Source organism: Anneissia japonica, unplaced genomic scaffold, assembly GCF_011630105.1.
Source record: "Anneissia japonica isolate Jap-2015-1 unplaced genomic scaffold, ASM1163010v1 scaffold6792_len961167_cov158, whole genome shotgun sequence".
Taxonomy (NCBI): Eukaryota; Metazoa; Echinodermata; class Crinoidea; order Comatulida; family Comatulidae; genus Anneissia; species Anneissia japonica.
Window position 1 is genome coordinate 833,291 of NW_022701523.1, and position 16,752 is coordinate 850,042.

Consider the following 16,752-nt stretch of genomic DNA (forward strand, 5'->3'; position numbering starts at 1 on the left):
ATATATTTATATATATATATATTTATACAAATATATATTTATACAAATAAATATACAAACAATATATTTAAAAAAAATTAAATAATTATATAAATAAATATATAAACATATAAATATAAAAATATATATAAATATATATAAATACATATACAAATAAATATAAAAATAAATATACAAAAAAATATACAAACAAATATATACATAAATATATAAATAAATATATAAATAATTACAGTATATAATATAAAACAATAGTACAGTATATATATATAAATAAATAAATATATAAATATATATATATACAAATGAGTATATAAAAATAAATATATAAATCAATATATATACTAAATATATACAGAGGCCTATATAATAAATGAATATACAAATATATATCTATATAGATATACAACTAAATATAAAAATATATAAATCAATATATAAAAATATACAGTATATATAAAATAATATATATATATATATAGATATATAAATAAATACAGTACATACATATAAATATATCTGTTTTATGTATCTGTATATCTGTATTTTAACAACATCTTTATCATCGCTGCATACTTCCGGATCGACGATTCGAAAAAGTGTATGTACTGCGCATGACTAAACTACACAGGCAAAATTCCATGGTGGGAAAAAAAAGGATTTAAAATGAATGGCTCGCATGGCTCGCATGACTCGCTGGCTCGCACTTTGTCACGACCCGTTACAAAGCGCCGTTCCTTAAACAAGCCATCACGTCTGCGTTCAACTCACACAGACCCGACGCGACAACAAATCGCGTCGGGCTGAGTCGTACGACGCTGTCTGAGTTGGCCTTTATGGGGAGTAATGTGTGACCGGAAATAGTCTGCCAGTAGGTTGTTACCATGAGCCAATGATGTTGGAATACAGCAAGATAAAACTATTTATGTAATGCATAAATGAAGTTCGGGGTTTGTCGGGTAGTGAAATGATTATTGTACATTTTAAGTGCTCCCTCCATGCATAAGTGTAAGCTAAATTACGGTGATTAATTAGCGAAGATATGGAGACAATTATTTTGAAGTTCCCTCTTTCCAAGAGGGGATGCAAATGCTTTGTGAAAATGAGTACGCCGCGGTACTCATTTTCACAAAGAAATACACGCAGCTGGTTAGCTAACAATATGAAAATTTACATGAACACCTGGGAAGAAAGGCGCAATCCCGTTCTGTTGCATAGCAAATGTCTGTACTGTAGCGTGGGAGGGGAGGGGAGAGGCTAGGGGGGAGGGGGATACCCTACTGATGTACTGTGTATAGCGGGGGACGATGAAGCATAATGACTACCCAACACAGGCCTAAGTAGATAGTGCAATTATATGTGATAGAAAGTACACTTTCGAAAGAAATAAATAAATAAAAAAAATTAACTAGGGCCTAAGAATAATTCAGTTGCAGACGTACCTTGTTTAAGTATTATATGCTAACTATGCGGCTCTTGTATCCCTAGCTAGGCAAGGCATTCATGTGCAAAGCAGTGGTGTTTGTTTATCCATTAAAAAAGCACGCTTGGAAAGTTTGCCTTACCAGGAAAAGGTGACGTAATCTAGCTTATGACGTAGGCATGCTAACTATAGTGTGAGTGTGACGTCACCAAAAAATAACAATTTTCTATTACCTGTATAACCAAAATATTAATAACTACAAGGTTTGTGGGCGTAAATTCCCTTAATACGAATTAAGGGTAGCACCATCTCCTTTCCATACAAATTACAGCTCCCATTGACGTCTAAGTCGAGAAATATGGGTAGCTGAAGTTTTTCTCGAAAATCTGACTACGAAACCATATCGAAATTCACGTTCCACTTCTGACTCTGAATTGTGCTTCGCACACTCCACTGAGGGCGGCGTTCGGGGAACCCTGCGTCGAGGTAATTGACTGTGAATCTCGGTACCAGTCGACACCTTTGATCACGAGCCGAATACCAATCAACGCTCATAATTAATCTGGCGAATATTTTCGATAAGCCCAGCAATATGAGGTTGTATTGAGTCGATTTTGACTATATCTAGCATGGTAGTTTTCAGTAACAAATACATTTAAAAAAAATAGGTGTGCAGGGTACCTGCAATATGCAACTATGACATGTGTCATTAAATTAGTAATAATTCATCTACTCACGGCTGTGGGTTTTAGTGCCTCTTCCACGAACATCTCAAACATAATCTTTGACAACATGCCAAGGCTCATAAATGTAGGCCTACACCATTTCAAAAGAGAAATTTCACTTCTAGAAAACATGATGAAGTTTCTCAGCAACATTGAGCATAAAAATCACAAAATCAGCAAAAAAGGAAAACTAATATCCAAAATCCGTTAAAAAAAGTCGTCAAACAACAAAATCCGCTACTGTTATTAACATTGAGTAAATTACAAGTGTTTTATTTCTCACTTTCATTAAAAACCTTATGTTAAATTACCAGATTGATATAATTGCTATCGCAGAAACTCGTCTATGCCTGATAATGATTTTCAAATAAATGGTTATGATATATTCAAAAATGACAGAAATAGAGAAGGTGGGGGAGTGGCTCTGTATGTCAACAGGAATGGAAATTTTACGTATAAGCTTCGCAAAGATTTAATGGTCAAAGAACTTGAAATTATTGAAATTAATACATATAAACAAGAGCCCACCATTGTCATAACTTGGTATAGACCTACAAATTCTACCATTTCTCTTTTTTATTATATTGAAGACATTTTGGTAAAAATTGAATGTGTTTATAAGAATATTTATTTAATTGGAGATATAAATTGCGATCTAATTGCAAAATCCCCATCGTGTTACACAAAAAGAATGAATGAAATTGCTAAGAGTTTCTCACATAAACAGGTAATACATGATGCAACCCCTGTTACTGAACATACCCAAACACTTATTGACCACATTTACTCTACGTGTCCAGATAAGGTGACCACATCAGGTGTTCTTCACCTAGGTTATAGCGATCACTCTCTTGTATATGCAATTATTGGGAAAAATAAAACTAAGAAAACAAATAGTGATCATAAGTATAGACATAGTCGTTGTTACAGACACTTCAATGAAGAATTATTTAAAATGGATTTAAGCTTTATAAATTGGCACGAATTGACATTTATTTCTAATATAGAAAACGTCGTAATTGCATTTGAGAATAAATTCTTAGAAGTGCCTAGTAAACATGCCCCTATTAATAGAAAACGTGTGCGTAAAGAAAACGCATCCTGGCTCACTGAAGATATACAGTAATAAAATCTATAAGATAGAGAGAGAGACGTTTTAAAAACAAAGGCTTTGAAACAACGATCTAGTAAATTATGGCATGATTATTGTAAAATAAAAAATAAAATAAATAAACAGATTAAAAGAAATAAATCTAATATTAAAAAAAAAACTTCAGTCAAAAAATTCAAAAAACAATTTTAAAAAAACATTAGAAAAATTGCACCCGGGAAAAACAAAGAAACTCAAATTAATAGTTTGAAAAATGATAGTGAGATTCTTACTAATAAAAAAGATATTGCCAATGTAATAAACACATACTTTGCAACGATAGGGCCATAATTAGCTAAAAGTATACCCGTAACTAACACTTCACACAATAAACCTCACGACACATTAAATATTGAAGCTTTTTATTTTAATTTCATAAACGAAGATTATTCGAAAATTAATTTATTCATTATCTGAAAGCAAATCAGTAGGTTTGGATGAGATTCCTGTTCTTAAAGTACTTCTTAAAGTAGCTATTGACTATATTGTTCGACCATTAACCTATTTTTGTAAATATGTCACTTTCAATTGGAATCTTTCTACAATCATGGAAAAGAGCAAGAATTTACCCTTTATATATAAAGGTGGTGATCACGAAGACTCGTCAAACTACAGACCAATATCGATTTTGCCAATGTTATCAAAAATAATGGAACGCGTTGTTTTTGATCAAATATATCCATACCTAAATTTTCACTAATTAATTTATGAAAATCAGTCTGGATTCCGGCCTAAATTGTCAACATCCAGTGCTCTTATCAATATCACTGGAGATTGGATTGATGCAATTGAAAATGGTATGTATGTTGGATTGATAATGATTGATCTTAAAAATGCGTTTGACACTGTAAATACGGATATTTTAATCAATAAGCTACATGGCTTTGGATTTCATACTAATATAATTAAATGGTTTGAGAGTTATTTAAGTAAGCGAAATCATATAACATCTATAAACGGCATTTCGTCTGACATGAAAGAAAGCACATGTGGTATCCTACAAGGATCAATCCCAGGACCGATGCTTTTTATTTTATACATAAATGATTTGCCAAAATGTGTAGATAATGTTAAGATTAGCATGTACGCTGACGATACAGCACTTTACTTTGCATCTAAATGTATACATAATCTTACCACAAAAGTAAATGCTCACCAATCGATGATTGGCTTGCCCAAAACAAACTAAGCTTAAATATTACCAAACCAGAATGTATGATCATTGGATCGACTCAAAAACTCAATCAAATTTCAAATAATGTATGCTTCGATATAAAGGGTAAACAGATCAAAAGGGTTGCTTCATGCAAACATTTAGGTGTTATGATTGATGGTAATCTTTCATGGGACGACCATGTCCTTAGAGTAAAAAACAAGGTTAAAACAGGTTTATATTACCTCTGAAAATCCAATGATGTAATTCCACGTGATATCCAATGCATATTATATAAGTCAATCATTGCACCTCACTTCGACTATTGTAATATTATATGGGGCCAATGCAATGCATCTCTCAAGCAAAAACTCCAAGTGTTGCAAAACAGAGCAGCAAAAATATTTACAGGTGCAACTAAGTATGAATCAAGTTCACAAGCACTCAAACAATTGGTTGGAAAAATCTTGATGCAAAATTAAAATTTAATGACGCTGTTACTATGCAAACTTTTAAACAATCAAACGCCATTTTATCTGTCAAGACTTTTTCTTAAAAAAGAATACAAATACAATATGAGGTCGCAAAATAACATTGATATTGGTGTTCGAAGAACTAAAAATATACACAAAAAAGTTTTAGCTACATAGGTGCTGCATTGTGGAACTCTTTCGATGAAAAACTGAAAAATTCAAAATGTCTCCGCGAGTTTAAAAGAAAATTAAATGATTCCTAGTTTTAAAACTTTTATGAACTGATGGTTCTGTTTGCTTACTTCCGTGTTTGTTTGAAATGTGTTATAGTTCTGAAATTCTGTGTGAGTTGCCTTTTTGAATCTTATATCTTAGGCCCTATCGTTTTTTATGCTGTTTGTGAGAATTCTCGTGTCTTTTGATGTTTTACCTTAAATAGAATAGGTTTTTATTTGTAATTTTCTGCTGTTATTATTATTATTATTATTATTATTATTGATAATATTTATTGTGATGAATTTATTGTTATTATTTTAACTTTTATATAATTATTGTTGTTGGTAAATAATGAACCACGGACTCAAGGAAGAACAACTTTTTACAATTTCTTTTTTGATATTGTATTTTCTATGTTGAATTTGGCTTTTTGCCGTGTATTAATAACGAGATTATTATTATTATTATTATTATTATTATTATTATTATTATTATTATTATTAATATTATTATTATTACTGAATACGGAAATGTGAGATATGTAACATGAGAACGGGCATGAAAAGCGCCACACTATTTCTTTTTACGAGCGCCGCTCTTGAATAAGCACAGCACTGAAGCCTCCAAATATGTTATAAGCGCCGCAGCGCTTATTCAAGCTTTTACAGAATAAAGACATTTTTATATTCCTAAATAAAAAGAAGTGTTAAAAAATTGTATTTGTGTATTTTATTATTTAGTTGACATTTATTATTTAGTTGAAAACTATGTACACGACTTTCCTCATATTCACTGTTAATAATGTTAATATTTTTGATACTTAAAATTGATTTATTTTAAAAACCAATGAAAATGTTTCGTTCACCACTCTGAAGCAAACCTAGCATATCCTTATTTGGTTGAACTTAAAACAACACTATAACAAAATTGGAATACATTAAAACAAAACACACAAACAGAAAAAAAAATGCAATTCAGTAGCCACATGTACCTGTTAGGTACCTATTTTTAATAACAATCCATTTTTCTAGCGCTTACATGGAGCGGGATTGGAGTCGTCGAGCGACGGTTGTACGACGTTGTAAGCCTGGCTTAATTGTTCAACGCCATAAGGGACCGATAGGCCTAATAATTCACGTGTTATTCAATTTCTATTTCACTATTAGATGATTTTATTTTTCCGTTTCTAGTCACCAAAACGTGTTGATAATTTCATAGCTAGTGAATTTATCTATACTAAACTATATTCGAATTATAAAGTGTTTATGCGATAAGAGACAGATGTATTTGTGATAATCGGAACAATACCAATTATTGTAAATTGTTTAAATTAGCTGCTAAGACACAATATAAGTTATATATCGTTTTATTTACAGTATATAACAATATTTATGGTATTGAAATCATTGATTTGTTTATAAATAATATTGTATAATACTGAATTATCACCTGTTGTTTGGTAGTGATGATTTTCAGTATTAGTATAATGATGTTTACCTTGAAAGGTAAAAAAAAATGTACTAGGAAGCTCATCTTATTCCGTTGCACAAAGTGCAAATATCTCTAATATTCAATACCTATATATTCTTTAGATTGTAGAACATATCATTATCATTAATGATTTTTGTTCGTTGTCAATCGAATTGTTGAATTTTAGTCCCGGGAATCTAATAAGTATTTACTGCCTTAGTTAAGACTTTGATTGTGAATCTTCTGCATGTTTTCAGTTTATTCAATTTAGGCCTACTGATCATAGTGTAATAGTTTATAGAAGATTGCAATACTGTAGACCTGTAAGGTTCTGAAATTGTTAAGAACCTCTCTCAATTTTCTACAGAATCAGTGAGTTCTCCCCTTCACCTACGATAAAAAAAAAAAAACACATTTTAAAGGCCTGTTGATGTCTAAAAATATATTCCTATCGAGATATGGACGGGAAAAGATTAATGTTGTTTGTTGAACATTATCTCGAGTATCGACGCTGTGTGGTATTTATAGAAACTGTTGCCTTGCCCAATATTTATACAATCATTTGTAATGTTAATGACCCAAAAAACGGTGAACTGGGTGGTGACAACTAACTGTTCATGCGCAGATTCTTTCTTCTTGTGTATTTAAGACGGTGAGCTTAACAGTTTTTCACTCTTGCTACATTTCAGATTAAGTACTCTCGAAAGGACCCAGTGATGTTTTAAAGGTATGTTCATTTTTTCCGTTAAACAATTATTTTCAAAAGTGTATAGGTGTTACATTGAATTAATATGTACACAAAATAAACTTATTTTACGTTAAATATATATACGGTAAGTTAAATTTTGTATGAAAATTATGTTCTGTTTTACATGTTGATAAATATTAGAAGAAAGTGAATGGTTATTGCTTTGTACTTTTTTTAATTAAATGTTTTAGGATGATATATTATTTCCAATAGCCATTACGTAAACGTAACGGCTGTATACTTCGATTTTAATTTAGTCAATTATATTTTAGATTGAGAGCTTTTAAGACTAAAATCCATTTAGGCATAATTGTTATTACACTTTATGAGCTGAGGTATTGTTAATAAGATTCGGCCTAATGATTATGGTAATTGGACCCACACTTGATAACAAAAAACGTTACACTACTTGATATATCAAGTACAATTATGACTACTTCTAGAACCACCATCGCTATTAAATACACCCATTTATTTCATTTAAAAGGAAGTTGCACAAGTGTGCTTGAAATCTAAGTTCAACGAAAATCTCACCACTATCATTTTAACAAGACACGCCATAGAATGTCAGGTTTAAAGAGTTTGCAATGGGCAGCTACTGGTAAATATGTCCGACGTTATTTTTCTACAACACGTTTTCAACATAGCAGCACTGGTCAGGATATTGACCGCAACATGAAACCATTGGAAAAACTCTCAAACCAAACCAAACAGAAGAATAAAGTCACTCCTGTCAGATACCAATCGTAAGTAGATTTTTTTTTGACACTCCATATGGATGACACACACACCCACAACCACATACACACACACCACTCTTATATATCTGTCTCTTATACACATCTAGATGTGTATAAGAGACAGGCATATATATATATATATATATATTTCAATCCCCTCGCTGCGCATTTCGCTTGTGTCCTTGGACAAGGCACTTTATCTACATTGCTTCTCTCCACCCAGAAGTATAAATGGGTACTTGGTAGGGTTAAATGTTTTTGTTCCATAGGCGTCTAATCCAATGACCGGGGGTAGTAATGTGAAGCGCTTAGAGGCCTTGTTGGTATATTAAGCGCTATATAAATATAACATATTATTATTATAATTATTATTATTATTATTATATATATATATATATTGTGTATATATATATATGTATGTATACAAACTCATTTCAAAAATTATAGAGAATCATGCAACTGCTGTTTTGGTTTTGTTACTAACAAAAGTATATAGTTAAAATATATTTAATCAACGCACTTTATTTGTTGCGATTTCTTTAAGCTTAGCATGGTTTCATTTACTTGAAATTTTAGGAGCCAGCCTAAAACGGCCGGTCTTGCTAGTACATCGACAGTAAACAGACAGCGATACATCCATCCCAGCGCTTTGGAGACTGTAGATTTATCTCCATTGGATGACATGTTCGATGACAGCGTATATACACGCAACGTTGAAAACTTCGTGGGAACCGTAAAGGTGCCAATAGGAATGGTGAATGTTAATGTAAATGGAATGCATGCCAATGGACCGTATGCTGTTCCACTTGCCACAACAGAATCAGCTTTAGTGGCATCGTACTCAAGAGGTTGTAAGCTTATCAATGAAAGTGGCGGTATAAATACGGCTGTCCTAAGGAAAACCGTTCAGAGAGCACCAGAATTCGTATTTCAAAATTTACTGGACGCGTACAAATTTCTCCAGTGGTTTAACAGTCCGGACCTATTTCCTATTATGAAGCAAGTTGCAGAAACCACAACGAACCATGGCAAGCTGATGAAAATAGCTGCGAATTTGCATGGCAACAAGGTTATTACAAAATGGAAGTACGAATCTGGGAACGCATGTGGTCAGAATATTTGCACTTTTGCAACAAATGCAGCCATTCAACACATACTTCCTAAAGCACCTATTCAGCCGAAAGTATGGTATCTAGAGTCGGGATCTTCCCAAGACAAGAAAGCATCGTCTGGGTTCTTCAATGATACCAGAGGTGTCTACGTTACTGGTGAAGTTGTGTGTCCTAAAGAAGTTGTAGAGCGAATTATGAAAACAACAGGTAGGCATAAAATGTAGGCCTATTATCTTATTACCTTTCTAGGAAAATCCTATGAGAGGGAAACTGTAATAGAGGATAGTAATAATAATAATAAATATATATATTCAATATATAATTAAGTAGATACATAACAATGCTAGCGGTGTTCTGATATAAAAGACTTGTCCGAAGTAAAAGGCTTCTGAATGTTAACTTTCGTTTACATTAAGCTTTTGCTATTATGAATAAATGATGTTTCCTGAAATTTTTAATTTTACTTTTCGTTTTACTTAATTTCACAGTCGACAATATAAGCGAACTAAATCAATCCGTATTGGTGGGTCAGCATATGCAGGGATGTGCTGGTAAGTTACGCCACCTAGATCATAGCTTTTTATTTCTTTTAAACTAAAATGTTTAGTAAAACATTTCTAATTTTGTTTAACGAATTTCAGGATTAACTTGCCACACTGCCAATGCGTTGGCCGCTGTTTTCATCGCATGTGGACAAGACGCCGCTTGTGTCTCCGAATCTCACATCGGCATCACAGAAATGAGGAAAACACGAGAGGGCGACCTACGACTTTGCATTACGATTCCATCATTGATGATTGGAACTGTTGGGGGCGGCACATCGTTGCCCTCGCAGAAGGTGAGTACATTATTTGTTATAATCGTCTTCAAAACTAGCACTTATGGAAGCTTAAAGTGACTTTCCGATGGCCGAGTTTTGGAGACATAGAACAAATCACTTTATTAAGACTTTTTTTTTCGAGATATGTGGATCTCGGAAATCCGTCTTAAAAGTGCTTCACCCCATGTTTCCAATATACTGGAATTATCTTGAAAACTAGGAAACTCGGAGGGTTACTTTAAGCTTCCGTAAGCACTAACGCAAATAAAGACTTCCTGGCCACTTAATTATTGTCGGGTTATTCCACTTTATGGTCTAAGTCAGAGACCCTATGTAGCTTTATATAATCATATTATCTAATTTGGTTTTGTTGATTTCCCTAAATCAAAGGGCGTTTACATTTTTTCTTTCTACCAAAACATCTTTGTAAAATACATTGCATCAGCCAAGAATATTAAATTGTGTAGTATTGATTTATATATTTCATGGCTTTAGCAGACTATTTATACTGACCTGGCATATCAGGTAAATATGAACAGACTTATACATATCCGTAATACATTTCACAAGCCTGCTGCATGATTTTTGCAAACAGCTTCAGTAGCGGTACCAGACATGACAGAAAGGGAGATTCGGTGGCCGGCCCTGGCCTCAAACTTAACTTGCAAACAGACCTTTATGTTGGAAAGCTAACCCCCCTCCCCACACACACTTTCCAATTCGATAAATTCTGGACACGCCACTGTATACAAGTAACTATGTTCACACGCAAGATGAATTTAGTCTCTGCCGAGAGACAACATACAATACTTATTCTTTACCAGAAAATTTTTTTATTTGAATTAATTGTTTTTCGTTCGCTACTAATGTAAATACATTGATTGATTGATTGATTACTTGACTGATTGATTGACTTACTGGTGCTTTTTTTCTATTTTAGACCTGCCTTGATATGTTACAACTTCCAAAAGAAAGTAGTCGAGACGCTTTTGCTGAAGTAATACTGGGTGTGCTTTTAGGTGGCGAAGTGTCACTCACTGCCGCAGTTACTGCTCACCAATTTTCAACAGCTCATCACAAATATGCCCGTCAAGGCACCGGGATCAGCAACCGAACATAATCCTGCGCTGACAGAGGAAAGTCGGATTGTCGAAATTCCAAGACATGTAGATAGCCATCATCAATGTCAACGTAATGATTGATATTATTTAGACTTTTTAGAAATTGTATACATTATATTAAATATGAAATCAATATTGTACATACTACTACTACTACTAATAATAATAATAATAATAATAATGTGTTTAAGATAAATAATGTAATATAGTCTGTTTTTTTTTTATAAACAGCAAGACATTTTTATGACAACTTTTTTATCATATAATAAAGGTTAGCTTTAATATAGAATAAATTACTTTTACCAATACTGCAATAACATTGTACAAAATCCTTCAAATGCACTAATGACGGTAAGAGCTAGAACGTACTGACGTCATGTAGAATCATCAGCGCATACGAGGACACGTTGTCCTCTTCGTCTGAATTCCAGGACGCAGTGTCCCCGAGACTACGTTGTACAGATAATTCTTCCTATGGGCACGCCGCACAGTGGGCCAGAATCAATTCAAAGTGTGCCAAAAGTCGAAAATAGGTAATGTGACAACTTCAACTTTTAAAGGTTATTTGATGTCGAGAACATCCTAAATTATATTAATCCACCAATAATTTCATATTTAGTGAATTTTCATAGTGTGATATAACCATGTAAACATGAAAAAGTTGTATTTTACTCGTAAAATGATAAAATTGACAGTTTTGAAAAACTCCCTATAACTTTACTTAGATGAAAGCAGTCAACCTGATACTTCTTGCAGTATTTACCTATTGTTAACTAAATTAGATAGTAAAATAAAAAATGACATTATTGGTATATTTTTAGAATAAAGGACACTAAATATGAGCCAAAAACGCTTAAAAACATTTTTTTCATAAAACCAACTTAAAAGTTAAAATTGCCGGCGATTTTCGTCATGCTTTTGATATTAACATTTCTGGCAGAGCCTAAGCTTTACGTTGATGCCAAGTTTAGCTCCCAATATCTGCCACCCTGCATTTAGCAAGCGATTTAATATACCCCCCTTACAAAAGCGCCGTTTTTAAATTAAGGTATACGATAAAATCATTCCTGCAAACATTGGGTGCCAAATGTAAAAACAAGTACACTCGATTTCCAGTGTCGTATCTAGGAGTGAATTGGGGAGGAAGATCATTGGTGGATCTGGAGGAGTCAGGGTCCTGACCACAACCCCTTGGACAAAAACATTAAATAAATATTTAAAAAAATAATTCTAGACTTACTTTTCCAGGACCCGTAAGCTGATTATTGAATTTTGTGTTACAATTGGACAATTAAATGTCGGGAATGCTCAATCAAAATTTTGATGGGGGATGACCCCGTTTAAAAAAAAAAAAAGAAAAAACCCCGTTTAAAAAAAAAAAAAAAAAAAAAAAAAAAAGAATGCGTAAGCAATTAATCATATTTATACCTCTACACACACAATAGGCCTCTTTACTGTATTAAAAATCAGAAAATTTACCTGACCGTTTTCAATAGGGTAAACCTTGATTTTGTTTTTATTAAAGGTCATTAAAAGATACTTCAGAAGTCTGAAAAGCTCACTTCCCGCAATCTAGGAATCAACATGTTCCAGGGGCTAACATGATTCCGCGCCTCTCCCCCGGTTCCTCTTTAGGGTTCATCGATTCATTAAAAAACGTCAAGAGAGGGAAACCAAAATTTCAGAAGTTGAGAAAACCCGTTTTCCGACACATAGGAATCAACATTTTCCCACCACCGTCCTATTTGGGGTTCATCGGTTCATGGAAAACAAAATAGGCCTACGTATGCAACTACTCATTTTTTTTTTATACACACATAGGCCTGTTTACTGTAATAAGAATGACAAAGTTGACATGACTGTTTTCAAAGGAGGGAAAATCTTGAACTTTAAAAAAACTTAAATGTCATTAAAATACACCTCAAAAGTCGGGAAATCTCATTTCTCGCCATTTAGGAAACAACATTTTTCCGGGGAGGACCTCGACCCCCTTTCAATTATTCTAGGAATCATTTTTTCCGACGCTTTCTCTTTTGTTTTTATTTTTTTATTAATATTTTTTAAACATTTTGACTCCATCCTAAATCTGAAGCCAAATTGCCTCTGGAGATGATAAGGGCACCCCAAGGTGAGTAATGGGATGGGGGTAAATGTTTGATGAAGTGGGACCGCCCATTTAATTTCTTTTTTTCATTTATTTATTTAGCATCTATTCAAGTACAACAATTATTGCTCACGCAAATTATAGCGATATTAGGTAAATTCAGTCTGTTTGACCGTGATCTTTTGTGCTTATTTTCACTGGTGAGGGCTGACTAATGGGGTGGACGCGGACTAATGGGGTACTGCAGGTGTCTTCTTAACACTCCACCTCCGACCCTTTTCTTTGAAGAAATGTATTTTAATAATGTCACATAAAGTGTAAAATGTTCTAATTTGAATTTTCCGGTCTAGAAACCCTCATTCGTGTCATACTGAGCTCTGGCAAGTTATTCTGTCTAGATCTTAAATCTTACGTCGTCCAATAAAAAAAATACTTTAATGACGTCATACATATTTAAATATGCTTGCGTTGAAATCTACAGGTTAGAAAACCCTTATATGTTCTAATAACCAAGGTAATATGAATCTGCCTAGGTATTACAATGAATATGTTACTCAACCTATCAAAAAAACAGTAATTTGATGACGTCATACATATTTAAAAATAGTTTAATTGAATTCAGCAGGTTTGAAAACCCCTTAAACAGTCTTAACATGAACATAATCAGTATTTTCTTATAAGTATTGACTTTCGGCACACTTTGAAACAATTCTGGCCCACTGTGCGCCGTCGCGAAAATTATTAACCTGTCTGATCTGTGCTTAGCCTTCTATGGTTCCTTATTTCAAGACCAAAGTAATTATATATGTAATTTATTTTATTTATTTTTTATTAATTTTGTTATGAGCATCATTCAATAGTAACAATAAAATATCTTGTATCATATTCGTTTGTACTGTACATATTATTATTCCTAAATTCATACTAATTGAACTACCGTTGCCAAGAGGAGGGGGTGGGGATGGGTTGGACTGTAATAATCAGAATGATAATTGAATAGGGAAGAAATATCAACAAATGAACAAGAAATATTTATTTCTTTAAAAAGTATACAGGCAATCTCAATTTCATACATTCACTTTCATGAGTGATCATTATTCTTAACCACCTGGACTAGGAAATAACCGGAATGTTGTCAGGGGAGAGTCTCACTTCTACAAGTTATTGTGTATCAACTGCTCTATGATATTCCTGGGATGTTTTAATCTTTAACTATTTCATGAATATCTGCTTTGTCTAGATAAACCACGTGGAAATCCTCAAGATGATGGCAAGCGGGGTAATCTCGGAATCGTGCCAGTACATTCCCACCGACCGACCGATCTCAGTCCACCACTTTAAAAAGAAACGGTCATTAAATTCAAGAATTCCATCCAATTTCATAAAAAGGCTCTAGCAATTTCTTCGTAATATAAAAAAATGTTAATTTTGTTGTGTATTTAAATGTTTTCACTGTAAGACTCTTTAGAAATTTAATTTCAAAAATTCTAATTAAACATTGAACGGCATAGTGTCAAATTAAGAATATGTAGAATAAGTATGTTAAGTCCGAAAATGAAAGTCTAGGAGAGTTATTTTCAAGTGCAGCTCAAAACTCGGTGGGCGTGGCCCTTCTGATACATGGCCCCTCGATAAATTTTAATTCCCGTCCCCCTCCCCTCCATCAACATTTCTAATGATAATGCGGGTAAAAAAACACACACATTATAACAGAAATTAGCAGAATCTAATAAAATATTACTCATTTCTCAGTTTTTCTGGTGTTATAAGACTATTCTTTTTTTAATACAGTACCGTAATGTAAATACTCTCTTGTTACATTTTAAGTTCATAGTTGACTCAAAAGCACTTTACTGTATATGTTAATATTTTTTTAAATAAATAATCATATTTTTCAGACGATGATACGGTAATTTAACAGGTTAAAATTGTATGAGACTCGCGTTTCTTTTATCAATTCATTGTTTGTGTTGTTTGTGTGATTGGACAACATAAACTTCCTTTGAACTAATTAAATATAGGCCAAATAAACTATACAAATAATGAAGGACACATAAATGTTCAGTCGTCCGAAAAGCATGAATTAGTGAAGAAAAGTTTAAAATCTAAACGTGTTCAGACATAGCTATATATTTAGGATTTCGACGTGTTTAGCAATAAATGTGTTTCGGTATTTAACATCATGATGTTAAATGACTAAGCACATACAATACTAAATACGGCAGAAACATAAACACATTAGGACGGACCTAAACATGTTTAGCTTATAAACGTGTCACTAAAAAAGGGACTACATTGCGTGGAGCTTTGTGTTTAATTGCTCCACGCTGTTTTTGTAAAGAGTGTTTACATCACTTCAGAAACCAACAGAAAAGGGGCAGTTGGTTGGTTCATCGAGGAAATTTCTTTCCTTCATGGTTGGTTGGTAGGTTGGTTGGTAGGTTGCCTCCTTGCTTGCTCAGTCGTTTAATTATTCAGTATGTTGGCTCGTTGGTCGGCCATTTTACCTGGTTATGTCATTTAATGATAAGCTAAGCTTAATCTACTAATACAACAATTTTTTAAGCACGTTAAGTCTACTAAAGGGAATATGAAAAGTTGGATTATTTCTAAGACACCGACTGGGGACTCTAAGACTAAAATTACTTAACAAATCGCTATCGAAAAAAAGAATTAACACAGTTATATAAAAAAACAAGATAAAAAAACTGCCTACGGGACTCCGGGGATTGAATGTAAGGAATGTTGTGGTTATTGTTGTGTCTGATGTAGCGCAAGAAGTGATTATGTAATCGATGAATACGTGAAGCTTGGGTTTTGGAAATAGAATTACATTAACTGAACAAAAGTCTAAATTTGGGCGAATAATACTGAAATAAAGATGTAGTTTAGTTTGACTGTCAAAGTTTTTGCAATTGCACCACATCAGCCCAAGCAGTCTATTGCACTTGCCAACAAGATAATCAACATGATAAGAAAAACGAACGGTGCTATCAATGAAAATACCAAGGTCTTTGTGTGAATGCACCCGATTTATGGGATTGTCATTAATTAAATAACTGTGCCATATTCTTTTTTAACTAAATAGATAATATATTGCACTTTTCAGGGTTAAGAGACATACCCCAAGTTGACGCCCAAGAACTTAATCTATTAAGGTCCGTCTGGAGCCCGTTGGTATCCCCACTGCTGCTAATTATTTTGAAAATCTTGACATCGTCAGCAAACATAAGACATCTGGAATATGATATAATATTAAGAATGTCGTTAACATAAAGATTAAAAAAAAATACATAAAGATTAACAAAATGTATAAGGAAATCATTTGTTCAAGTTGTTTGCTTATTCAGTAATATTTAATAATTCTGCCATTTTTCATATGCATTTCGCTTCCTTACAAATTAATTAAATTTAATTTAATAAGTATATTATATAAAAATTATGTATATGCAATCTTCTGTTATTCTGTAATGTTATTCTATAAATAATTAAAGAAA

At 32.9% G+C, this 16,752-nt stretch overlaps 1 protein-coding gene across 2 annotated transcripts; it reads left to right on the forward strand.

The window, feature by feature from the left end:
* Positions 1 to 7,210: 7,210 nt before the first annotated feature.
* LOC117103578 (3-hydroxy-3-methylglutaryl-coenzyme A reductase 1-like) lies at positions 7,211 to 12,500 on the forward strand. 2 transcript variants are annotated; one of them, XM_033244159.1, is made up of 6 exons: positions 7,211 to 7,337; positions 7,846 to 8,104; positions 8,675 to 9,417; positions 9,699 to 9,761; positions 9,852 to 10,048; positions 10,971 to 12,500. In XM_033244159.1, exons 2-6 carry the CDS (start codon positions 7,923 to 7,925, stop codon positions 11,148 to 11,150), a joined length of 1,365 nt encoding a protein of 454 aa, XP_033100050.1. In that variant the 5' UTR covers positions 7,211 to 7,337; positions 7,846 to 7,922; the 3' UTR covers positions 11,151 to 12,500. The 2 variants fall into 2 exon arrangements, with proteins under 2 accessions (XP_033100050.1, XP_033100051.1); XM_033244160.1 differs by lacking the exon at positions 9,699 to 9,761.
* The last annotated feature ends 4,252 nt before the right edge of the window (positions 12,501 to 16,752 follow it).

Excerpts from the sequence above, each read along its gene's own strand:
- LOC117103578 (XM_033244159.1), top strand. The coding sequence starts at position 7,923 with ATGTCAGGTTTAAAGAGTTTGCAATGGGCAGCTACTGGTAAATATGTC. Across the intron at positions 8,105-8,674 it reads ACTCCTGTCAGATACCAATC|GAGCCAGCCTAAAACGGCCG; the intron begins GTAAGTAGATTT and ends TTGAAATTTTAG. Across the intron at positions 10,049-10,970 it reads CATCGTTGCCCTCGCAGAAG|ACCTGCCTTGATATGTTACA; the intron begins GTGAGTACATTA and ends TTTCTATTTTAG.